General features: G+C 55.9%; 2 protein-coding genes across 3 annotated transcripts; one reads left to right on the top strand and one right to left on the bottom strand.

Annotated features, from left to right (window-relative positions):
• Window positions 1-2,081: 2,081 nt before the first annotated feature.
• Window positions 2,082-11,058, top strand: LOC309791820 (cytochrome P450 11B1, mitochondrial-like; the record flags this gene model as incomplete). Its single annotated transcript, XM_082600923.1, has 3 exons — window positions 2,082-2,344; window positions 2,693-2,952; window positions 10,895-11,058. Exons 1-3 carry the CDS (start codon window positions 2,106-2,108, stop codon window positions 11,056-11,058), a joined length of 663 nt encoding a protein of 220 aa, XP_082457049.1. The 5' UTR covers window positions 2,082-2,105.
• A 3,744-nt stretch (window positions 11,059-14,802) lies between these two features.
• LOC309792118 (cytochrome P450 11B1, mitochondrial) lies at window positions 14,803-21,587 on the bottom strand. 2 transcript variants are annotated; one of them, XM_082601421.1, is made up of 9 exons: window positions 21,325-21,587; window positions 20,821-20,976; window positions 19,771-19,970; window positions 19,459-19,662; window positions 19,035-19,189; window positions 17,297-17,463; window positions 16,785-16,863; window positions 16,493-16,690; window positions 14,803-16,358 (listed from the first exon to the last, which is right to left on the bottom strand). In XM_082601421.1, exons 1-9 carry the CDS (start codon window positions 21,561-21,563, stop codon window positions 16,245-16,247), a joined length of 1,512 nt encoding a protein of 503 aa, XP_082457547.1. In that variant the 5' UTR covers window positions 21,564-21,587; the 3' UTR covers window positions 14,803-16,244. The 2 variants fall into 2 exon arrangements, with proteins under 2 accessions (XP_082457547.1, XP_082457548.1); XM_082601422.1 differs by having other exon boundaries at window positions 16,830-16,863.
• Window positions 21,588-25,719: the final 4,132 nt, after the last annotated feature.

The raw sequence follows: 25,719 nt of genomic DNA, 5'->3' as shown, positions 1-25,719 counted from the left end.
CAAGAGGGAAGAGATATGGGAACATATGTATATGTATAACTGATTCACTTTGTTATAAAGCAGAAAGTAACACACCATTGTAAAGCAATTATACTCCAATAAAGATGTAAATAAATAAATAAATAAATAAATAAATAATAAAGTTACTTGAGAAACACCCAGTACCAGAAGAACGCTCTGACCCTACTTTGTCCCACTGAAAGCAAGAAGCAAAAGTCTCACAGGAAGGTATCCCCCCTATTTGGGGAGGATTGGAGGGCACCCTTGTCGCCAAAGATGGGGGGATTGTGAGTCTGAGAAAGGGACATAAAAAAACTTTGTTACTTCTTCATTAATATGATACCCCAAGCAAAAATCCCTCTGTTTTACAAATCTTGGGGAGCAGGGCCCTGAGAAGCCTCTGGTGTCTTCATCAGCGAGAAGCCATTGCAAGAAGGCTGTCCTGGCACCTGCACCTTGGTTTCGAGGCTGGGCGGTCTGGGAGGCACCAGGACTTCAGCGCAAGTACCGGAGCCTGCGGTGTCGGCGCCTCGGGGTGCAGCCACCGCTGCCGTTCCTCGGGGCAGGGGGTCGGCTTTGGGCTGACCTGTATGTCCAGCTCCCTGCAGCAGAATGTGTAAGGACGGGGAAAGCTGGCACCCGGCAGAGCCCCGACAGCCGCAAGGGCAGAACAGGAGAGGCCGGGAGGGGGCGCGGGGTGGAGGGCACACCGGCAGGAACGGGCAGCAGGAGGCTGGCCAGAGTGGCCTGGGCTGATGCGCCAGCGCACCAAGGCCAGGCTGCGTCTTCTCGGCCCAAGGACAGCTCTCACACCATCCGGGGCTGTGGCACAGCGTGCATCTCAGCTGGACGAGGGGCCTTGGCGGTTCTGACTCATTACCCCAGCCGAATGTTCCCCGAGGAAGTGTCAGGAGCAGGGAACGGATTGAAGTAGACTGACCAGTAACACTCAGGTCGTCAGCCACCCTGCTAACCCCACACATACCCTCCGTCCTGCCCCCAGAGCCTGCGCTGCGGTGGCCTCACCGCCTCACCCCCAAGTCAGGGTCAGGGCGCTGGGGCCCCTCGGGCACACCGGGCGGGACGGGGGGGCCTTGGGAGGTGACAGGAGCCCCGGGCGTCAGTCGCCTGTTGAGGAAATGGGGACGGCGACAGCGCTACCCACCTCACGGGAAAGCTGCCAGGCATGGGTGAGACGAGTCGGGGCCCCAAACTGTGGACCCCCTCGTAGGGTTGGCTCTTAGGCTTGGCTCCGGCTGCGTGCTTGCTGGCCAGGGTCCCTGGGAGAGGGGGAGTCCACAACCACACCCCCGTCATCGACTCTGCCCACACTGGGAGCACGGGTTCCGGGGGGAAAGGAGGCTGCGGGCCCCAAGCACAGGCCCCGGGGGGGAGGCGGGGACCTCTCACCCTCCTGCCTGCAGAGGGGCTTGCAGGCCACCCCCAGTGACCCCGTCTTCTAGGTGTTCTCTGCTCCTCAGCGGGACCAGCAAGGCCAGACAGACAGGGCCTCGGCCACATCAGTGCCCTGGCGGCCCCAGCGCCACCGCCAGTGGTGTCTTTGCATCCCCCTCTCTGCCCCCGTGAGACTGGAAGCCCCCCTTGGGAGACCCCCTGCTGGCTCCCGCCTCCATTCCCTGGACCCAGCCCAGGGCCTGGGGAAGAGTGGACAAAACACATGCGGCCTCGAGAAATTAGAGCAAAGCCCTCACCACTGCTTCCCACTCTGGTCCTTGTAGAAAAGGGATGAAAATACCCAAGGTCCCCTTTCATCCCTTGCTAAGATAAGGCACCTATCCGTCTTGCTTCTTTCCCTCACTGGACGGGGAGGGAGGCCTCTTGCCCTCAGCCCCACCCCATCGGGTCCCTGCTCCAGACCCTGCCCCTGCTCTCAACAGCCACCGCCAAGCAGGCCTGCGTCACTGCCGGACTCGGCGCCCGTCCGTCTCTTTCCTCCCCCGCTGGAGGCCTCCAGCCCTGACCGCTGCCCCGGGTTTCCTGGTCTGGCCCAGGGACACTTTCTCCTCTGACGTGATCCAGTCGGCCGGTCCAGCGAGCCAGCGGAGATAAAAGGATGGGTCTGAAGGGGGCGGGGACGCAGCAGGATGGCACTGTGGGCAAAGGCCAGAGCGTGGATGGCAGGGCCCTGGCTGTCCCTGCACAGGGCACGCACACTGGGCAGCAGAGCCACTCCGGCCCCCAAGGCGGTGCTGCCCTTTGAAGCCATGCCCCGGTGTCCTGGCCACAAGTGGATGCGGGTGCTGCAGATCTGGAAGGAGCAGGGCTCTGAGAACATACACCTGGACATGCATCAGGCCTTCCAGGAGCTGGGGCCCATTTTCAGGTAAAGCTCTCCCTGCCCACCTCGGCGAGAACACCCTACCTTTCTGTCCCTCCTGGCAGCTGAGTCCCTGCTGGACGCTGGGGCGCCTGGGGAGTGGAGGGGAGGGGCAGACAGGGGGCTCAGCGGGGCAGGTCTGTGCCTTTGATGCGGCAGACTGGGGCCTTCGTGAGCACGGAGCCCTGCGTGGCTCGCGGCTGGGAGCACAAAACGCAAACCCCAGAGGAGGGGAGGCTTCAGTGAGGCGGCGGGAGGGACCGCCCTCTCTGAGCCAGCGGTGGACGGGTTCTGCAGAGTGGGGCCCCGGGGAGGACACGGCGCCACGGCAGGGCTGGGAGCTTTGTCCCACAGGTATGACGTGGGAGGGAGACACATGGTGTTTGTCATGCTGCCCGAGGACGTGGAGCGGCTGCAGCAGGTGGAGAGCCCTCACCCCCGGCGGATGTTCCTGGAGCCCTGGCTGGCCTACCGACAGGACCGTGGCCTCACGTGCGGCGTGTTCTTGCTGTGCGGACGAGTGGGGACGTGGTCGGAGGGGGCGGGCAGCCTGGGTGCAGACAGGAGGCGAGCCAGGGAAGACCCCGAAGCACGCCTGCCCGGGAACCATCCGGGTGGGTTGAGAGAGGGTGACCACTGGCTCCAGATGCGGATCGTGCCCATACCCTGGAGGTCGTGTGTGCCCTGGGGCCGGGGAGGGGAGCCCGGCCCTTTCCTGCAGGGCCAAAGGAAGAAGGATGATGCCTGCCGTCAGGGAGCCCCGCACCTGCACAGGCCTCCGAGGGGCTTGCGTGTGGGTTGGACTTCTCCCCTCGTCCAGGTCAGGGCCCCCCTGGAGGCCCTGCAGGCAGCGCCCCGTCAGCACCGGGCTCTGTACTGTAGATAACTCCATTATCCCAAATTATTTCTCATCAACACTTCCCTCTCCATAGCTTCTAGATGCTGGAGCAAGGAGAAAAACTTGTCACAGCTATAGACCCAGATCAACAATCGTTTCCTGAAAGGAGCAGACAGCAAATGTTTTCAGTTTTGTAGGCCTTCTAGTCTCTGTCACTACTACAAAACATTGTCTTTGTGCTGATGGAAGCAGCCTTACAGGATAAGTAAACATATGATCCTCCCTGTGTTCCAACCAACCTTTATTTACAGACACGGTTGGTGGATGGGGTTTGTCCCACAGGCTCCTGTTTGCCAACTGCTGCTATAGAAGGTCTGAACAGCTCCGTTAACAAACTAGGAACAATCAACATATATAACAGCAGCCCCAGAGATGACCAGATACTGCTTTTTACATGGTCACATATGGCTCTACTTGGTTGAGTTCATGTCATGATATAACCCAGCATTAACAAGTCTCAAATGATTGACATTACATAGAGGTCCTTCTCTATTACAGTGAAATTAAGCTAGAAATCATTACTCAAAAGAGAATCAGGAAATCCTCAACTGCTTTTTAATTATTCAGGGCATTTCTATTTTTAAACCAATTTCACAGAATACAAGCCTCAACAGAAATTGGGAAATAGTAAGGTCTAAACGATTATGAAGTTATGACAAGTTAAAAGTGTGGGGAAAGCAGCTGAAGAAGTGCTTAGTGCAAAATATATCACATCACAGGCAACTAGTAGAAGAGAGAACGGGGTGAAAGTTTTCTCAGCTTCCATTCAAGATGTTAGAAAAAGAATAGATTATCCACCCCCAAAAATGAGGAAGGAAATATAAAGAGGATAGCAGAAATGAACACAAGGTAAATTCACAAAGCCAAAGTTGGTTTTTTGGAAGGATTTATGGTATTGGTAACACAGAAGAAGAGATCACAAAGAAGAAGAATAAAATTCTCATTGCCAATATCAGAAATCGAAAGGGAGGCATCAGTTAACCCTCACAGACCTTATAAAGAAAATAGGGGGCTACTATGAGGAGGCTCCCTGTGATAAATGGGAGATTCCTGATGAAATGGGCAAAAACTTGAAAAGCACTGTTAAGCATAACTGCCTCCCAATGAGACTGGGGGGCTGAAGTGTCCATCATACTTTACAAAAAACCTACGAACCAGGGATTGCTTCCCTGGCAAATACCGCACTAGTTTCATGGGAGAAATCACCCCAATATTCCACAGACCTCTCCAGATATCCAACAGGGAGGGGCTGCTCCCCAGCACATTTACCATGGCAGTTTAAACCTCATACAAAACCTAAGAAAGACAGTGGAAGAATGGGAAATCACTGACCATCATCTCTTGTGACTAGAGATGCAAAGATACTAATCAAACCTTAGCCAATAAAATCCTTATCTATGTGAGCTGTAGGACCTCCAATGCATACGTATGCTGGACGGGATTCTGGAACTGGACAAGAACATTAATGGGAAATGAATGAACTCTGAATGGAAGTGTGGAGTTGAGTTAATAAGATTTTATCAATATTCGTCATTTGGGACTAATGTACCATCAAAGTGTTAAGTGATGACAGACAAGAGGGAAGTAATTACAGAATTGCATTGTGACCACATTAACAAAGAAACTAAGAAACATCATAGAATATTGATCAACAGGCAGAAAATTTTATGGTAAAATCCAACACCCTTTCCCAGTTAAGAAGAAAACTGTAAGGAAATGGAAGCAGAAGGGAATTTTATCTCGAAGAAACTATGATAGTTCAATAGAAGGGTGGGAGGATTTTCCTTAGTCAAAATGGTGGGCGGATGCCTGCCATCACCACCTGTGCTCCCCGTGGAACCAAGTTCATGGTCGGTTCAGTTAGGCCAGAGGAACAAACAAAACACATGGTGATTGGAAAGACAGGAATTACACTGCTGCCAGTCACTAAAGACCACAGGCTTTGGAAAAAAACACGTGAATTTAACGCGGGCCCTGGATACAAGGTACGTATTCAACAGTGAAGTTTAAAAATCAGTTGTGGGCCTTCCCTGGTGGCGCAGTGGTTGAGTCCGCCTGCCAATGCAGGGCACACGGGTTCGTGCCCCGGTCTGGGAAGACCCCACATGCCACGGAGCGGCTGGGCCCGTGAGCCATGGCCGCTGAGCCTGCGCATCCAGAGCCTGTGCTCTGCAATGGGAGAGGCCACAACGGTGAGAGGCCCACGTACCGAAAAAAAAAAAAAAAATCAATTGTGGGGACTTCCCTGGTGGTGCAGGGGTTAAGAATCCACCTGCCAGTGCAGGGAACATGGGTTTGATCCCTGGTCCAGGAAGATCCCACATGCTGCAGAGCAACGAAGCCCATGCACCGCAACTTCTGAGCCCACGTGCCGTAGAGCCCTCGCGACTTAACTACTGAGCCCACACACTGTAACTACTGAAGCCAGTGTGCCTAGAGCCCGTGCTCCGGAACGAGAGAAGTCACCCAATGCGAAGCCCGTGCACTGCAAGGAAGAGTAGCTCCCACTTGCTGCAACTACAAAAGGCCCGCATGCAGCAACGAACACCCAAGGCAGCCCCAAAAAATGATATACATAAATAAATAAAATAAAAATCAACTGTATTTCTGTACAACAACGACTGACCAACTGAAATTGAAATTTACAAAGAGCACAAAAATATCACTACCTAGGAAGAAATCCAACTAGATTTGTGAAAGATTTCCACACTGCAACTACAAAAATACTTTTGAAGTTAAGTCAATAGAAGGATACACCAAGCTTATGGATGGTGAGTCCCAATAGAGTAAGCATTAATCTACAAATTCAATGAAATTGCAGCAGAGTCTTAGCAGGTGGGGTGTGTGTGTGTGTGTGTGTGTGAAGTTGATTCCAAATGTTCAAGTGTTTATGGAAATGGAAAGGGCTAGGAATAGCCAAGGCAAGCTAGTGGGAGAAGAAAAACACTAAAGGACTTGCACTCTCAACTCCCAAGAGCATTTATATTGTCTCAGTTATGAAGACAGTGTGGGGTTGAGCTCAGAATTGAGAAATAGACCCAAGGAGGAGAAAAGCCAAGTCCGAAAACACATTTATCCAGATACAGGCTTTCTGACGAAGCCAACCCCACCCTGGAGTGGGGATAGACTCTTAATTGCCTTGACGAGTGGTGGATACATGAGATAAGGTACACAGTATTCACACCACGCAAAAGAAGCAGGTTCAGGACGTTTGTGGGTCTCAATAAATACTCAAAAATGAAGTTGTTACAGCAGAAAATGTAGATGGCTATCTTTATGTCCTTTGGAAAATTAAGAATTTTCAAAACTGAACAAAATTCTGCTGGTCACATAGAAAAAATGATAACTGGATTGTGTAAAAATTCACAACGTCTGCCCCTGAGAAGGTACTGATAAGACAGTAAAAATGCACAGCATAGATGAGGAGAAAGCACTTCAAACACATATCTGCTAAACGACTCATATTCCGAATACAGAATGAACTTCTTCCTACCAATCAGTAACTAAAATAGCAGATCATCCAATAGAAATTTGAGCAAAAGGCATGAAGGCAGTTTACCAGATATGAAATTTGTATGGGTAATAAGTATAAGAAAAGTTGTTGAACATGATTCCTTTTGGAGGAAATCCAACGTGAAACAAGAATACGATGACCCCAACGGGAATGACTAAACATTCTAAGAGGACCAGACCATGTGTTGGCGAGATTTTGAAGTGTACGGGATCCTGTGGAGTATAAACAGGTACATTCTGTGGAAATCTTTTCAACAGCCTCTGCCAAAGCTGTACTTAAGCACGTCAAAGACCCGGCATTACCACTTCTGGGTACGGAGCTCCTGAAACACTCACAATGCCCCACCTCAAGACAAGGACAGGAATATTCAGTGCAGCACCACCTGGGGTTCTTACAACCAGAAACGGCCTTAATGTCCATCAACAGTAAACTGTGGTTTATATTCGTCAATGGCAAGTATACAAGAACAAGAGTGAAGAACACACAACCGTGCACAGAGGCAGGGACGCATTTCACAAACACCAGCACAAAGGCAGGCTTTCAAGGAGAATTTCCTCTACTTGGGGAACCTGGGTCTTTGCTCTTAAGGCCTTCCACGGATTGGATGAGGCCCACCCGCGTTATGGGGGATAATCGGCTGTACTCAAAGTCTCCTGATGAAAGAGCTAATCACATTAAAAAATATCTTCAGAGCAACATCGAGATTGGTGTTTGGCCATTGAACTGAACGCCATAGCTTAGCTAAGCTGACACGTGAAATCACCCATCACTCTGGATATTTCACACAAAAGGTATCATACAATACATGGCCTTTCGTGTCTGGCTTCTTTCACTGGGCATAATATTTGAAGGTTCATCCCTGTTGTAACATGTGTTGTTACCTCGTTTGTTTGTTTAGATCGCTTTACTGAGATGTAATTCACATACCATGCCATTCACTCATGTAATGTATAGAATTCAATCATTGTTAGTACATTCATAGCTATGTCAACCATCACCATAGTCCATTTGAGAATATTTACCTCACTTTGAAAAGCAATCCGATACCTATTCGTGGTTATCCCTTTACACTGCCCAGGCTCAACCTCCCGTCACTAGGCAACCATAAATGTACTTTCTGTCCCTATAGACTTCCCTGTTCTGGACATTTTCTGTGAATGGAATCATATAACCCGGAGTCCACTGTGATTGGATTCTTTAGCTTGTCTTAGAGCTTTCAAGGTTCATCCATGTTGTGGTGCGTTGCAGTACTTCCTTTTCCTGGCTACATAATATTCCATTGTGTGGTTATGCCTCATTTTGTTTATCCATTAATCAACGGAAAGACATTTGGCTTGTTGCCACCTTTGGTCATTATGGATAATGTTGCTACCAGCATACATGTGAACATCTTTTATGTGGACATAGTACTTGGTGTATGTACATACTTGGGTGTATGCCTAGTAGTGGAGTTGCTGGGTCCTACGATCACTCTCTAACCATTGGAACAATTATCAGGCTATTCCCACAGTGGCTGCACCCTTTTGCAGCCTCACCAGCAGTGCATGAGGGTTCTGGTGTCTCCACATCCTCACCAGCACTTGTTATTTTCTGATTTTTTGATTCTAGCCATCCCAGTGGGTATGCAGTAGCACCCCTCTGTGGTTTGATTTGTGTTTCCCTGACGGCTCCTGAGGTTGAGCATCTTTTCCTGTGTGTGTTGGTCACTTGTGAGTGCATCCTCCTTGGAGAAATGTCCATTCAAATAACTTGCCCAACTTTAAATTGGGTTGTCTTTTTTTTTTTTTTTTGCCCCACCGAGCAACATGTGGGATCTTAGCTCCCTGACCAGGGATTGAACCCTCGCCCCCTGCTGTGGAAGCACAGAGTCTTAACCACTGGACCACCAGGGAAGTCCCGTGGATTGTCTTTTTACGACAGAGTTTTGAGTGTTCTTTATACATTCAGAAAACAAGTATCTTATCAGACATATGATTTGCAAATGCTTTCTCCCATTCTGTGGCTTGTCTTTTCACTCTCTTGGAAGTGTCCTTTGAAGACCAAACATTTTTACCTTTGGTGAAGTCCAAATTATCTAGCTTTTCTTTTGGCGCTCATGCCCTTGCTGTCATATTTAAGAATATTTTGCCAAAACCAGGATCATGAAGAATTACCTTTATATTTTCGTCTAAGGTTTTTACAGTGTTAGCTCGTATGATTAGGTCTTCGGTGCATCTGAGCTGGTTTTTGTGTAAGGTCTGAGTGAGGTAAAGGTCCAATTTCATTTTCTCCCACGTGGCTATAAAGTTGTCCCAACATCATTCCTTGAAAATATATGCTCCCCAATGGATAGTCTTGGTACCTTTGTAAAAAATCAAGTGACCACAGATGTATCACTTCATTTTTGAACACTCAGTTCTCCTCCATTGGTCTGTCTGTCCTTGTGCCAGTACCACCCTGTCTTGATGACTGTGGCTTTGTAGTAAGGTTAGAAATCTTCTACAAAGAAGTCAGCTGGAATTTTCATAGGGGTTGCATCACATCTGGAGACCAATATGAGGAGTATTGTCATCATAGCAATATACCAGCTTCTGACCCATGGATACAGGATTCTTTCCAACTCTACAGATCTTCTTTCATTTCTTTGATGGTGCTTTGTGGTTTTCCGAGTATAGAGTTTGACCACCTTTTGCTGAACTCATTCCTAGGTTTTTCACTCCTTTTGACGTTCCTGCAAATGGAATGGGTTTCTTAATTTTATTTTCAGATTCACCCTTACAAATGGAGAGAGATACGATAGATTTTTGTATCATGCACGTGTATCTTGAAGTATTGCTGGACTACTTTATTAGATATAATAGTTTTAAGATGATTTCCTTAGGATAGTCTATATACAAGATCATATGATCTGTGAATCGAGATAGTTTTTCTTCGTCCTCTGCAATCTGGATGACTTCTGCTTACTGCCTAACTGCTCTGGCTAGAACCTCCAGGACCATGTTGAGTAGGAGTGCTGAGAGCAGACATGCTTCTTCCTGATCTTAGGAGGAAAGCGGCCAGTTTTTCACTATGAAGCATGTTGTTAGCTGTGGGTTTTCCATAGGTGCCCTTTATCTACTCCTAGTTTGTTCCATATTTCTTACCACAATGATGGTGTTGAATTTCGTTAAATGCTCTTTCTGTGTCTATTGAGTTGGGGAGAATGTGAATTTTCTTTTCTATTCTACTGATGGGGTTATTGTCCTCTTACAATTAATTGACCTTTGGATATGAAACCAACCTTTTATTCCTGAAATGAATCCCCTTGGTTCAGAATGTCTACTTCTTTCTATATGTTGCTGGATTTGGTTTGCTAGTCATTTGATGAGGATTCCTAAAGGAGGTGGGGAGGGGGGTGAGCCTGAGTGGGCCCTGAAGAATGCAGGGGACATGCAAAACACCAGGTGAGGGGCTCTGGGTCCTTCTCCATCCCCAAGGTGTCAGCTAACTGGGGGACGTCCTTGCAGTGGAGCTGCCCTGCACCGGCGGCTTTTGCATACACTCTGTGTCTGCCCACTCATCGCCCTGCCTGGCACGCCCTCCACTTTGCTGGCCCAGCCCCGCTGGGCCTGGTCTGGGGCAGAGGACGAGTACTTTCTCTAGTGGCTAAGGCCATGACCCAGGGCTCCCTCCTCGGGTGACAGCTCCCTAGATCACTGCCTGTGTGGCCGTGGTGAGCCTTTGACTCCGTGCCCCAGCCGCCTCCCATAAAGTGGAGAGAATCGTGGTGCCCGTGAAGGGGACAAGACAAGTCAGTGTTTGCAAAGCGCTCAGAGCTGTTTCTGGCACAGAGCACGTGCCGTGTGTTTACCAGTAAGTGGGCAAGAAGCTGTTCTCCAGCTCGGGAAGGCACTCCCACCAAATGCCTGGGTGGGGTGAGAGGGACATTTCTTACTTAGTACTTTTCATCTCTTTGCTGCACTGGATTCTGAGTTCCGTATCAGAGCTAGGTGGGCACCAGGGCTCCGGTCTCTAGAAGAGAGCGCTGGTCACCCAGGTTGAAACCTACCCCAGTGCAGACAGGGTGGTGGTCACGCGATGAGGTCCCCAGAGGGTGTCTGTGTCACCCCCGCTGCCACGCCCTGACCACTGCCCCAGTGCGGACAGGCCCTTCTTGCCTCCCCAGTTGGGGGTCACTTCCTGGGGGACTGTGAGGACACCCTGTTCTCCTCCTGGACTGAGGCCAGTGCCCTGTCTGGACCGTTCTGGAGCCCCAGGGCCCCTTGTGCTCACCTGGCTTCCTGTGATTGGGGCTCGCTGCTCCCCAAACGGATGGCAGCTGATTCATGAGTGCCTTTCCCTCCTGCCACAAGAATCAGCCTTACTCCCTCTGGAATCTTCTCTGGTGACTAGGCAAGGCCCTGCCAGGCGCATCACCTCAGCAGAGACCAGGTCAGTGGCTGCCCACCTCTGAGGCTTCGACCCGACGATGTCCGCCGCGAGGGGTTTGGTCAGGCTCCCAGGCACTTGTGTCCCGCGAGGCGTACTGCCCGGCGTCCTGCGGGGTGCGGGCACCCTCTTCCCAGGCAGCTCTGGGCTCGGCCCCAGCTGCCCTCCCAGACCTCACGGGAAGGAGGGTCTGAGGTGCTGGCTGTGCAGCAGTTGGAAGGACGAGCACCAGACCCCTGACTGGGCCCGTGTGGAGGCCCCACCCAGCACGAGGACCCACAGGCGCAGGGGCCTCGCATGGAGGCGCTGGGCGGTGGTGTCTCTGTTACCTGAGGCTCTGTTACCCGTGATCGCTGTGCATGACCACAGCACGGCGCCCTGAGTGTCGTGCGGGGCATGCGGGGGTGGGTACTAGCTGGTGGCAGCCTTTGGGGAGGGGTGTTAGCCCTGCTGGCAGCAGCCCCTTTGCTGGGGACCTGGAGTGCGTGGATGCTTCTTATTTCAGCTACTGAGGCACTGACGGAACGCTGGGCACTCGGCCTCTTCCCCAGTGAATTGCAGAGTCCGTCCCAGCTGGGGCCTGGAGTCCTTCAGGCTGTCTATCTGGGGTCAGCTTCCCCAGGGCTGTTCCTCCTCTTGCTCCCTGACCTCTGACCCTCCCTCCCCTGGCAGGAGTCCTCTCCCCTGCCTGGCGTTTTGGGCGAGCCCAGGCGGAGCTCAGGCCCTGCAGTCACAGGGATGAGGGTTCCAATCCCCACCGACCCGCGGATTAGCCCTGAATCCTGGGACAAAGACCCTTGTTCTATGGGCTCCCATTTTCTGATGGACAGGATGGGACAGTGACAGCCCCTCACTCACAGCTGCATCTGGATGGGACGGATACAAAATGTGGATCCGGTAACGCATAGGTGCTCCAGATTGCCAGCGGTTGATACGTTAAAGCCACACTAGTGTGACGGTGCTGTCATTATCCCTTTAGTGTCATTGCAGATTTGGGAGCGACCTGCAGAAGCAAGAGTCCCACCCCTTTCCCAGCTCACACGGCTGTCGCTAAAAAGGCGACTCAGGCTCCTGAGTCTTCCCAGTAGGGAAGCCCGAGGCTGAGGGCGCCTGGCCCTGTCCCGGAGCGTCCGGTGCTGGAGATAAAGGGCCTCGGCACATGCTGAGGGTTCGGAGGGGCTGGTTCTGAAAGCCGAGGAAGAGCGCACATCACAGCAGGGAAGCGTCTCCGGAATGCTCTAAGTACTTCAGTTCTAAGTCCTGGGGGGCTCATACACCCGCACTCACAGGATCTGTGCCCTTGGGCCTCTCCGCAGTCAGTGATTAATCAAACGTAGCCATGCGTTGTAGCAGCTTCTGTGCTCGCACTCCCGCTTTAAATCCCACAGCTTCTCTCTAGGGTCCACGTTCCTTCCGTTGAAGCAAATTCTGGGTGTAGCTCTTTTGGCGAAGGTCTGTGACTAGCGAACTGCTTTTGTCACTCGCCTTTTCTTTGAAAATGTTTCATTTAGCCAGTGTTCTTGAATGGACATTGAGCGGATTTAAATCCGGTATGGATGGTCATTTTCCCTACACACCGCGAGTGTATTGTTCTGATGTTTTCTGACATCTAATGGTGTTGTCAGGGCAAATCTATTGGACGCTTGCCTTTGACTTCCAGAGGCTTTTCTGATATTTCTTCTCACTGTTAATGTGCTGCTTAAAATACAGTAGAATACAGGTTTATACTATGGTTGTGTGTCTGCTGGGACAGTGGGTGTATCTGCAAGAATGTGTGAGCCCGTCCACATCCCGGTGTAATTCTGGGACTTGCCTTTTTAGTTAACACCTGGTAAATATCATCCTGTACAAATGCTTGCACATGGACCTCACTTTTTCATTTCACTGATGGTTAGGCTTCTAATGAACAGACACACCGAAAGTTAGCAATCCTTTTACTGAAAGAAAATTACATTATGTTCATTTTTGACATCATGAAAATTATTGAAATAAATATCTATTTCTATAGTTTAGACTCATAGGATATAATCCCACTGAGGTCAAGGACTTGTCTTTGTCACTACCATATAGCACAGTGCCTGACACGTAGAAGGCGGTGAATGAAAGGGGGTACAGCCATTTTAAACTTTGGCTAGCAATCCTACCATTGTCCCACATTCTACCAAGCGCATACAACCACCAACCAGTAATTCTAGGACCTCTCCTGCAAGGCAGGCAACACTTTCCACAAGAAAGCTGAAAAACATTTTGTAGAGATTTGAATTAACAATTATGGGGATGCCCGGTCCTCCCCCCGGGGCAGCCACAGACGGAGAGCCTCCAGACACCGACCGCCTATTTAAATGTGCCACTGAAGGTCTTCAGGTTTGAGCAAAGGGACGGAGCTGATACTCTGAAAATCCTCCCACTCCAGTAGCTCTACAGAATCAAAAACATGTCAAAAGTGCATTTCTGGGCTGGCAGAAAGGACAGGACCTCTTCAGGATCCTGAAACAAGGAGGGACCTGGGCCAGGGAGGAGGGAGCACAGAAGCCGGTACAGCAGCCACCAGGGGAGGGCTGGGCACAAGTCACCAAGTCTAGTGATCTGGTGGCCCCAGTTAGAGGGAGAAAAGGACGAGAGGCGTAGGACACAAGTAAGATTAGAAATTGCAATCAGAACACCATGGAAAGGCAAGACTTTTAAAACACTACAACACTGAAGATGCAGCCTGGAAACCTGCCGTCCAATGCCATGGGGAGGCGAGGAAGAAGCCTAGATTCCTGAGGTTGGGATGGAGGGCGACATGCGCTCCCCCTGAGAGCTGAGAACAGGCCCCCACGGTGGGTTAGGATTTATGTTACTCATGCCTCAGAGGAAGCCCCAGGCTGTGTAATTAATACAAAGAGTGGCCCTGGGAAAGCGATAACCCTTGGGCAACTGGAGGACACAGCCTCAAGCCAGGCCCCAGAGGCACACGGAACATGGAAGATGTTCCAGGTCTTGGCATCGGGCTTCTTAAAGGCAATACTATTTCTACCTTGAAAGATGTGAAGAGGCATAAGAATTATGACAATTACACAGTAGACTGTTGAGATAACCTGGAAGGCTTTTAGAAAGAGCCAGATGGACACTCACACTGGAAAGGCATGGGAAATTCCAAGCAGGATAAAGAAAAAGAGACTCCTACATAGGCTTGATACGGGAAAACTGGAGAAACACGGAAAACCAAGAGACGATCTTGAAAGCATCCAGAGATGCTTTAAATTGGAGGTTGTCTCCAAGATGTGCATGATCACTCCCAAGCCAAGGTCCTTCAACGGGAAGGAGATGTGCTGAGAGCCTTAGAGATGGGATTGGCATCCTGGCTTCGGTGGTACCCCTGCCAAGGATGCGCTGTGAGACTCTAGCAGGTGAATGAACTCAGTTTCCTTGCCTGCAAAATGGGGATGAGCACAGTAGGTGCCTCTTAGGGCTGCTGTGACGATCAAGCAAACACACGTGCCAAGCTTCGCAGAATGACACACCTTCACCCCAGGGTGATGAGGTTTTCATTCCATTCCTGCCATCACACACCGTCCACTCACCACAGAGCAGGGCCACAAACAAGGAGACAACTTCTGAGCAGTGGGAGAAGAAATCCCCATTTATTCAGTACCAGTCGAGCCAGAAAGCTGGGCACTTTCCGAGCACTAGTCTCCCTGTGTGCCCTTGAGGTCTGGTGAAATGGTAATTATACAGAATTCCCAGAGGATGAGCTTGCGCCTCAGAGGGATTGAGGGCTGGGCCCACGTGGTAAGCCAGGGCTCCAGCTTGTGCCTGTGCGACCACAGAGTCTGGAACCTCCTCTCTTCTCCATGATTCTCCGAGTCCCCCTCCACAGTGCCGGACTGGGGCAAGCGCAGACCACACTGGTGGCAGCCGGCCTCTTCCACCGTGGGTGGAGTGGGGTGGCGAGGGGTGTGCAAGCTCTTGTTCTCCTCCAGGGATCTTGGCACCGAACAGATGCCAGCGGGGTGGCTCAGTGCCAGCAGGGCCGGCGCAGCCAGAAGCACCACTCCTCCTGCCTCACTGCCTCGCCGTGACTGAGTACCTGCTTCTCACCAGATGAGGTGGGAGTGGGGAGGGAGGGAGAGTGGAGAGGCCCCACCACCCCCTCTTGCCTCTGGGCCCCCTTTCTACCTGGGGGTGTCCCCGGACCCCAGGTGGCATGGGACAGACACGCTCCTGCCAACTAGGGGACCCCGGCTGGTTCTCAGTTGTTCAAAGCCTCTTCCACCCATGAGGTCAGGGTGGCCTCTCTGCTCTGGGGCACGGGGCACTGCACGAGGGCAGCGGGGCCCTCCAGACCGGCTCCGCTAAAGGGAGCACGAGATGGCCCCTCGCCCTCCTCTAGAGGCTTCTCTGCGGCCCCCAAACTCCTGCCGGAAGCGGTCAACCTCCCTCCTGCTGTCAGCTTTGGTAGCTACTCTTCTAGTAAACATGACTGCTGACCTGCCTACGCAGGCCCTTGGCTGGGCACTTCCAATCCCAGAGGGCTGGCAGTGCCAGGAGGAGCCCCTGCGGGCTGAGTGGAGCAGGTAGATGGACAACTAGCAACCCAGCTTGAAGGGCAAGTCCACGCCAGAACACTGCAGACAAAAGGGATGGCACTGGAAATGGCAACGAGCAGGACAGGGGACGCCCAGGTTGTCAGCTCTTGCACGGGGGCAGAGTTTAGCACAGAGGGCATAGAGACTGGACAGGGAGGCAAAGGGCGGCGTCTGAGGCCCCTTTGCTTGGATGGACACACGGGGAGCCTGGAGCTAGTGCTGGGGCAACAGGGGCTCCAAGGCCCTCAGATGGTGCTCCTTGCAGGACAGGGCCCTGGTGGGACCGGGCACATGGCCAGGACCTGCGACCAAGTTTCACCCCCAGCTCTGCTTGGGCCTTGCTGCACAGGCTGGCAAGCCCTGACCCTCGGAGGGCTGGGCTGTTCCATTTGTGCAACGCGCTGCCTGGACGGTGGTGTGGCTCAGGAAGCAGGGCCCGTGGGAGACAAGAGGGGCGGCCTGGGGCCAGGCAGAGGGAGCGTGTGGTGTGACTAGCCCGACAGAGGGCCGACGTGACTAGCTGATGGCCCGGAAGGTGAGGAGGGGGAGGGTAGAGGGCATCAACACGAAGCGGTAGATCATCTTTACGTCCTCTTGCACCAGCGTCTCCACCAGGAAGTTTTTCAGCACCTAGGACAGAGGCGCGGGTTCTGCCTGGCCCGGCCTCCCCTGCCTTCCGGGGCCCTGAGGGTGGGTGCCCCAGGAGCGGAAGCCTGAGGTTCCCGACGAGGCTGCCCGCCCAGGCCCCATCCAGGCCCACTCACGTGGTGCAGCAGAAGCAGCATCTCCACCTCTGCCAGGCGCCGCCCCAGGCACTGGCGCACGCCAAAGCCAAAGGCCAGGTGTGGGAACCTGGTACCGGAGGCCCGGCTGTCCAGCCAGCGCTGGGGATGGTAGCGCTCAGGCTTGGCGAACATGGCGGGGTTTCGCCCCAGGGAGTACAGTAGCACCTTCACCAGTGTCTGCAGACAGGTGGGGAGGGGCGGGGTCAGAAGCCCTGGGGGTGAAGGTCAGAGGGCGGGGCGTCTGACAGAGGAGCCCCGCGGCCTCACTCACCCCAGCCGGGATGTGGTAGTTCTGCAGCACCAAGTCTGAGCTCACCTGTCGCTCCAGGAAGACACCCACGGGGTAGAGCCTGTGCACAGGGGCGGCCAACAGGGTCCTCAGCTGCGACAGGGCGCCCGCTTCCCTTCTGCAGCCTTCCTAGCCCAGCGCCCACGGCCCGAGGGCAGCTCCCCCAGCGCCCTCACAGCTCGCTCCCGGCACTGGGAGGCCCAAATCCCGGGGAGCTGCTTCCTTGCCTCTCCTGAGTCAGCCAAAGCGGCCCCGGCCTGAGCAGCCCCGGGCCAATGAGGACACGACCGACGATGGTGCCGGGACACTGAGGTGCGATCCCAGAGGAAGAAGCACCCCCATCCCTTTAGGGAGAGGAAGAGGAGGTGCAGGGGGATGTAGCCTTGGGCCAAGCTGCTGACCAGCAGCCCCAGGATCTGCCTGCAAGCCGCGGCGAGCGGGCTGTCCCGACAGCGGCCAGGGCAGCAGGGGGAGCCCAGGTCTACCACGCCTACCTCAAGGTCTCCTTGAGGGCTGCCCGCAGCAGGGGCAGCTCCGTGGTTGCCCTCTGGGGATTTTCTGAGACCCTGGCCTCGGCCACCAGGCTCTCCTGGCGCAGGGCCTGCTGCACTTCCGGGTTCCGAGCCAGTTCAAAGAGAGTCATCAGCAAGGGGAAAGCCGTCTGCAGGAGCCACGGGGCCAGGGCTCAGACCTGGGCACAGGCTGTGCCCCTCCACCCCCAGGGCGCCCCTCCACCCCCAGGGCACCCCTCCCAGAAAGATGGCCGCCGTCCCCTGGGGCAGGGGGCCTGTGTGCCCGGAAATGACAAAGCCCAGAGAGCTGAACCTCAAGATCCTAAAGCCACCTTGTCTACTTCCCCTGAATCCCTCGGGGAAGGTGTCCCCAACCTCAGGGAAGACCCAGGCCTCCCGCAGCCGCTTCAGAGCCCGGCTCTCACCCTCCTCTGGGCCCAGGAGGTGCCCACTCTTGCTATCTATCCAGCGGGGAGGGTTCAGGAGCCCCGGGCCATCCGCTCCCCGTGGGTCACCTCCCTGGCCAGCCACAGGCAGGTCCGAGCACGGGGTCCTAACACAAACCAGCCACCCCAGGCCCCAACTATTTCCTCCTCCTGGATCATCTCCATGTGCAGGGAGAGGTGTCTGCCAGCCCAGCCTGAGATCTGGGAGGCTCAATATCTCCTAAATGCCGTCCCCAAGGCAGCGCGCCCCTGGCATCTCCTGATATGCAGATATGGCTCCCTGTTGCTCCCTCAGCTTTAGTCCATGCTCTGCCCTGTGGCCCGAGAGGGAGCAGAAGTCTGAGTGAGACACTCCCTACAGTGGCTTCCTCTAGCCTTGGATACAGGCCTGGTGCCCAAGGCCCCCTCCTGACAGGGGCCCTGACCCTGTCTGACCTCCTCTGCCCACGTGCCCTGTTCCCCCCACTCAGCCTCACAGCCCTTCCTTGCTGTCCGCTCTTGCAGGCCCTGGCCTGCTGCCCTCCCAGCCTCCTCTTCTTGGCCTGTCTAACTTCTGTGTGGTCCTTCCACATCCAGCGCAAAGGCCTCCTTCTCCAGGAAGCCTTCCCAGAGCTACCTCCTGAGGCACAGGTCCTGCCCTAGGCTCTCTCACCTTGTGGTTGCAACACAGCCCCTGCTCAGGGAGTGTCTGCACCAGGGGTCTGTGCCTCTGCTCAGGATCCTGGGTCCCTGGCCCAGAGCAGGCCCTCAGAGATGCTGGCGGATGCAGGTTCGGTCCAGAGGCAGGCAGCTTCGGCTGCACTCACACCCCGGGGCCCACCCTGCCCACTGTGCCGTGTTGTCAGCCACCTGCTCTCCCGCCCACACACTAGAGCCCCTTGCTGTCCCTCCCATCAGTCTGTCACTGCCAAAGGACCTTGAGTGAGAGCCACAGGTACTCTGTCCCTGGGAAATGTCCCCTGTGTGGGCCTCCAACCGCGCCGCGGCCCTTCCCCCCCACTCCCCCGCCCCAGGACCTAGATGGTCCCCGGGGTCTCTGCTGCTGCATGTCCCTGGGCCTCGTCCACTCTGCACTCTGCCTGGAGCGTGGCTTCCCACAAGAGTAACTACAGACTCCTGCCTTTGAGGCCTGGCTCCCGTGCTCCCCCTTCTCAGTTGGGAAGCTGGAGCCGTAGACTGGGGAGGGGCTTGCAGGAGACGTTTGCCATGGGAGGGGGCAGCCTGGAGGCAGGAGGGCTCCCTGTTCCATGGGAAGGGCTGGGCGCTGGCCTAACCGTGTCCACGCTCCCAGCAGTGAGGTCGATAGAGTTGGCCTTGATGGTGTCCGGGGTCATGTCCGCACGCATCAGCAGCTCTGCCACGATGCCGCTGTAGTGCCACGGGTGGCCGAGGGCCAGCTCCTGATATATTCTCCGGATGGCTCTGTTGGCTGCGGGACACACAGAGACAGAGGCCCCTGGTCTGGTGCTGGGAAGCACTTTTTTTGTCATCCTCCTACCCTTCAGCCCTCAATACCCCCAGGTCTCCGTGTCCCACCCCCATTCTCAGATCAGCCCAGTCCAGCCTCACTGCCAACTATCTTGGAGACCATGAAGAAGCCACAGGTCCCTCCTGTGGCCTCCGTTCTCCCCAGACCGTGGTGCGTGGAGGGGGCCCTGGGGGCCCTGGTCGCAGCACTGCCCGCTCCCCCGTGCTCACCGTACTGGAAGATGTAGTCCCAGGCCTCAAAGTGTTCCTTCCACATGTTGGCGCTCGTCCAGCGAGACAGGCTTCTGGGCACGAACATGAGCTGCACGGTGGACTTGAACATGGCCTCCAGAGCGTGGATAAAGTTCAGGCTGTCAGGATTCGGGTGCTGGGCAAAGAGGCCCAGCTGCTCTCCATAAAGGACTAAGTGGCTGGCTGCGGCAAGGAGGGGGTTCCTGAGCCCGAGGCAGCCCGGGCCTCACGACCACCTGCCCCCAGCCCTCCCTGACCCCACCCCGGCCCGCTCCGGTCGCGAGCCCACACCTTCGATGGCGTAGTGGAAGATGCTGGGCCTGATGTCCAGGGTCAGACTCCCGCGGGCATTCTGCACCACCCTGGCCTTCAGGGCCTGGGAGAAATCCCTGGCCACCCGATCCACCAAGGGCGTGTACTTCTGCACAGCCTGAAGCGACAGCACATCTGGGTTCAGCCGCAGTCGGTCCAAACGCCACTGGGGCCCGTTTCTGTCGAGCAGGGAGCGGGGCATCAGGGCGTCCAGAGTCAGCAGCTGGCCGCGGCCCTATACCCCACCTTCCTTTCCCCAGAGGGAAGCGGGCGAGGCGGGGAGCCGCCTGGTGGTTCCTAGGGGGCAGGCTGCCCGCGTTTGGGCCTCGGCGGCAAGTCTTCCTCAGGGCAGCCTCGTGCGCTTCACCCAGAGGAGACGGGGGCCTCTGCCTGAGCCTGCTGCGGGGGTTTGTGCAAACTGGCAGGCCCCGTGCCTGGCACACCCGTCTCCCACCCGGGCCCTCCCTGGGGCTGAGGCTTTTGCTGTGAGGAAGAGGGCTGAGCCCCCAGGCAGGCCAGGCCCAGCTTTGCTCTCGTCACATCCCAGAGTGGGCGAGGCCCCTGGAGACCTTCATCTCCCGGCTCCTGTAATGCTGCCCCTGTGCCAGCCCCACCAACCCCTCCCTGCAGAGCCTCCTGCTGCAACGTGGCAGGAATCAAGTCGTGTCTCTCCTAATATTCCCACGCAGAGCCCGGTGCTGATGGGGCGCTGCCTGCAGGGCCTCCAGGGGAGAAGTCCAACCCACACGCCAGCCCCTCGGAGGCCAGTGCAGGTGCGGGGCTCCCTGACGGCAGGCAGCGTCCTTCTTCCTCTGGCCCTGCAGGAAGGGGCCGGGCTCCCCTGCCCAGCCCCAGGGCACACACGACCCCCAGGGCATGGGCACGATCTGCATCCGGAGCCGGTGGTCACCCTCTCTCCACCCACCCGGATGGTTCCCGGGCAGGCGTGCTTCGGGGTCTTCCCTGGCTCGCCTCCTGTCTGCACCCAGGCTGCCCGCCCCCTCCGTCCGCGTCCCCACTCGCCCGCACAGCAAGAACACGCCGCACGTGAGGCCACGGTCCTGTCGGTAGGCCAGCCAGGGCTCCAGGAACATCCGCCGGGGGTGAGGGCTCTCCACCTGCTGCAGCCGCTCCACGTCCTCGGGCAGCATGACAAACACCATGTGTCTCCCTCCCACGTCATACCTGTGGGACAAAGCTCCCAGCCCTGCCATGGCGCCGTGTCCTCCCCGGGGCCCCACTCTGCAGAACCCGTCCACCGCTGGCTCAGAGAGGGCGGTCCCTCCCACCGCCTCACTGAAGCCTCCCCTCCTCTGGGGTTTGCGTTTTGTGCTCCCAGCCGCAAGCCACGCAGGGCTCCGTGCTCACGAAGGCCCCAGTCTGCCGCATCAAAGGCACAGACCTGCCCCGCTGAGCCCCCTGCCTGCCCCTCCCCTCCACTCCCCAGGCGCCCCAGCGTCCAGCAGGGACTCAGCTGCCAGGAGGGACAGAAAGGTAGGGTGTTCTCGCCGAGGTGGGCAGGGAGAGATTTACCTGAAAATGGGCCCCAGCTCCTGGAAGGCCTGATGCATGTCCAGGTGTATGTTCTCAGAGCCCTGCTCCTTCCAGATCTGCAGCACCCGCATCCACTTGTGGCCAGGACACCGGGGCATGGCTTCAAAGGGCAGCACCGCCTTGGGGGCCGGAGTGGCTCTGCTGCCCAGTGTGCGTGCCCTGTGCAGGGACAGCCAGGGCCCTGCCATCCACGCTCTGGCCTTTGCCCACAGTGCCATCCTGCTGCGTCCCCGCCCCCTTCAGACCCATCCTTTTATCTCCGCTGGCTCGCTGGACCGGCCGACTGGATCACGTCAGAGGAGAAAGTGTCCCTGGGCCAGACCAGGAAACCCGGGGCAGCGGTCAGGGCTGGAGGCCTCCAGCGGGGGAGGAAAGAGACGGACGGGCGCTGAGTCCGGCAGTGACGCAGGCCTGCTCGGCGGTGGCTGTTGAGAGCAGGGGCAGGGTCTGGAGCAGGGACCCGATGGGGTGGGGCTGAGGGCAAGAGGCCTCCCTCCCCGTCCAGTGAGGGAAAGGAGCAAGACGGATAGGTGCCTTATCTTAGCAAGGGATGAAAGGGGACCTTGGGTATTTTCATCCCTTTTCTACAAGGACCAGAGTGGGAAGCAGTGGTGAGGGCTTTGCTCTAATTTCTCGAGGCCGCATGTGTTTTGTCCACTCTTCCCCAGGCCCTGGGCTGGGTCCAGGGAATGGAGGCGGGAGCCAGCAGGGGGTCTCCCAAGGGGGGCTTCCAGTCTCACGGGGGCAGAGAGGGGGATGCAAAGACACCACTGGCGGTGGCGCTGGGGCCGCCAGGGCACTGATGTGGCCGAGGCCCTGTCTGTCTGGCTTTGCTGGTCCCGCTGAGGAGCAGAGAACACCTAGAAGACGGGGTCACTGGGGGTGGCCTGAAAGCCCCTCCTCAGGCAGGAGGGTGAGAGGTCCCCGCCTCCCCCACCGGGGCCTGTGCTCGGGGCCCGCAGCCTCCTTTCCCCCCGGAACCCGTGCTCCTAGTGTGGGCAGAGTCGATGACGGGGGTGTGGTTGTGGACTCCCCCTCTCCCAGGGACCCTGGCCAGCAAGCACGCAGCCGGAGCCAAGCCTAAGAGCCAACCCTACGAGGGGGTCCACGGTTTGGGGCCCCGACTCCTCTCACCCACGCCTGGCAGCTTTCCCGTGAGGTGGGTAGCGCTGTCGCCGTCCCCATTTCCTCAACAGGCGACTGACGCCCGGGGCTCCTGTCACCTCCCAAGGCCCCCCCGTCCCGCCCGGTGTGCCCGAGGGGCCCCAGCGCCCTGACCCTGACTTGGGGGTGAGGCGGTGAGGCCACCGCAGCGCAGGCTCTGGGGGCAGGACGGAGGGTATGTGTGGGGTTAGCAGGGTGGCTGACGACCTGAGTGTTACTGGTCAGTCTACTTCAATCCGTTCCCTGCTTCTGACACTTCCTCGGGGAACATTCGGCTGGGGTAATGAGTCAGAACCGCCAAGGCCCCTCGTCCAGCTGAGATGTACGCTGTGCCGCAGCCCCAGATGGTGTAAGAGCTGTCCTTGGGCCGAGAAGACGCAGCCTGGCCTTGGTGCGCTGGCGCATCAGCCCAGGCCACTCTGGCCAGCCTCCTGCTGCCCGTTCCTGCCGGTGTGCCCTCCACCCCGCGCCCCCTCCCGGCCTCTCCTGGTCTGCCCTTGCGGCTGTCGGGGCTCTGCCGGGTGCCAGCTTTCCCCGTCCTTACACATTCTGCTGCAGGGAGCTGGACATACAGGTCAGCCCAACGCCGACCCCCTGCCCCGAGGAACGGCAGAGGTGGCTGCACCCCGAGGCGCCGACACCGCAGGCTCCGGTACTTGCGCTGAAGTCCTGGTGCCTCCCAGACCGCCCAGCCTCGAAACCAAGGTGCAGGTGCCAGGACAGCCTTCTTGCAATGGCTTCTCGCTGATGAAGACACCAGAGGCTTCTCAGGGCCCTGCTCCCCACGTCACCACCCTGGGGGCCTGGCAGCCCCTCCCTGCAGACTTCCTCCTGTGCTGAGGCCAAACAAGCTGGGAGGCCTCCCCGAAGGCACAGCTGTGGGCAAGGGCCCAGCCCAGCCCCAGAAGGCCCAGGGGCCTGAGAGGGAAGCACCGCCCTGACGTTCTCCTACCCTGGTGAGGGCACGCCGGTGCTGGCTGGAGAAGAACACAGGTTAGAGGCGTCACCAGGCAAGGCTAGTGCACGGTGGCCTTGAATATGGAGGACGTTCCCAAGCAGAACCTGTGTCCTCCCCTGGATGCTGGGTCCCGGCTTCTCCACACTTCATCCCCGACCCTTCCTATCCCCCACTCCAGGCACGGAGCCTGCACCCCAGGAAGGTTCCCAGACTTGTTCCCTCTGCCCTGCGCTGGGGGAGGCAACCGGAGCCCCAGAAGCGACCCAGCCCCTGCCCCACCTGCCCACCGACGCAGAGCCCCAGGACCTGCTGGCCCGGATGTCTGCCCTCCTGGCCGCTGCCTGTGGGCGGGAATGCCAGCTGAAGCGTGAGGCCAGCCAGGACCACCTGGAGGAGGCAAGGGCCCCCCCTCTCGTTGAAGCCTGGACTTCACAGGCCCTGCGCCCCAGGACGCCTGCTCCCAGGTCCATGCTGTTACTAACAGTCTGTGTCCAACAGAAAAAGACGGAGAGTGACCCAGCAGTTCCACTCCTGGGTACGTACCCGAAGCACTAAACACGCTAATGCAAAACGATGTTAGAACCACTATTTACAATAACTGCGACATGGAAGCAACCTAAGTGCCCATCCACAGATCATTCATCTGTGGGGCATAAGGACAATGTGGCACATACTGGGTGTCCAAAAAGTTAGTTAGCTAGTTTCCATGCCATCTGACGGAAAACCCCGAACGAACTTAAAAAGAATGAAATTTTGCCATGTGCGACAACATGGATGCACTTGGAGGGCATTATGCTAAGTGTAGTAAGTCAGACAGAGTAAGACACATCCTGTATGTTATCACGCATCCGCAGAATCTAAGAAATACAAGCTCGTGACTGTAACAAAAAAGAAACTGGCTCACAGATATAGACAACCAGCTAGCGGTTACCAGTGGGGAGGGGGAAGGGGTGAGGGGCAGATAGGGGGAGGGGATCAAGAGGGACAAACTATTATGCATAAAATAAGCTACAAGGATATACTGTACAGCACAGGGGATGTAGCCAATACTTTCTAATAGGTATATGTGGAGTATAACATTTAAAATCGTGAATCATTATATTCTACACCTGTAACTTGTATGGTATTGGACCTCAACTCAACTTCAATGTTTCAAAAGTGGCACATTCACACAATTCAATTCTACGAGTGATGTAAACGAGGTTTACCTTTCATCTACGTACTTATCTTAATGAGCATGAACGATCACAGACCGTGAACCCTTCTCTTACAGTCACATAACTGAATTTCTAACCACGGTGGAAGGATTTACTGCAGGACACATACTGAGAAGGATGAGCACCTATAGAAGGACGAGCTACCAAGACGACATTGAATGAACGAGAACACATATCAAAGTCTGCAACATCGTGATGCACTTTGTATCCGAACTGAACTAGACAATTACATGCACCAAATAGCTGTTTCAAATAGGACCAAAGGCGAAGGAGCGACAAGATCCGGTGATGACGCCTAGTGTGGGGGAAACAGGAACGCAGGTTCGCTGGGGATGTGGAGGTTACCGCCTAGGTTACAGCTTGGTCGACTCCTGCGTGCCCAGAAGTTTCCAGAAGGTCTGGGCAAGACGGCCGGGGGGCGCAGGGCAGCGAAAGTTCCAAAGTCTCGCTAGGACCCGGGACCACAGGGAAGGTTCCAGAGGTCTTGGCAGGATGCGGGCATCAGGGAAGGTTCCAGAAGGTCTTCACAGGACACAGGGTCACGGGGAAGGTTCCAAAAGGTCGCGCGGTGGAGGGGGCGCGGGGAGGGGGGGGCGGAAACGTCCCATAAGGTCTGGGCAGGAAACGTGGCCACAGGGAGGGTCTGAAGGTCTGAGCAGAATGCAGGCTGGGAAGATTCCAGAAGGTTTTCTCAGGACACAGGGTCCCGAGGAAGGTTCCAAAAGGTCTGGGCAGGACACGGGGAGCGTTGAAGGCTGTAGAAGGTTGGGCAGGTCAGGGGCGGTGGGCGCCGTGGAGCAGGCTCGGCCTCGGCCTCCGGTCAGCGTTTGCCGGTCCTGAGGTTCGGCCCTACTCCCTCGAGCAAGATTCCAGGATCCCGTGGGTGCCAGTCAGCCATCCGAACCCCAAAGCACGCCCACCCATGGGGTCTCTGGTCTTCCCCTACCCCCCCAGCCGCCCCTCCCCTGGGTACAGGAACCTCCAACCTCCCACGAAGCGGCCCCTCCCCATTCCAGCTTCTGTTGTGTCTTTTTT

The sequence above is a fragment of the Mesoplodon mirus genome, assembly GCF_964341445.2.
Source record: "Mesoplodon mirus genome assembly, chromosome: 16".
In the NCBI taxonomy this organism is placed as follows: domain Eukaryota; kingdom Metazoa; phylum Chordata; class Mammalia; order Artiodactyla; family Ziphiidae; genus Mesoplodon; species Mesoplodon mirus.
Note: the sequence above shows the minus strand (reverse complement) of the source record. Positions and strands in the feature narration are given on the sequence as shown.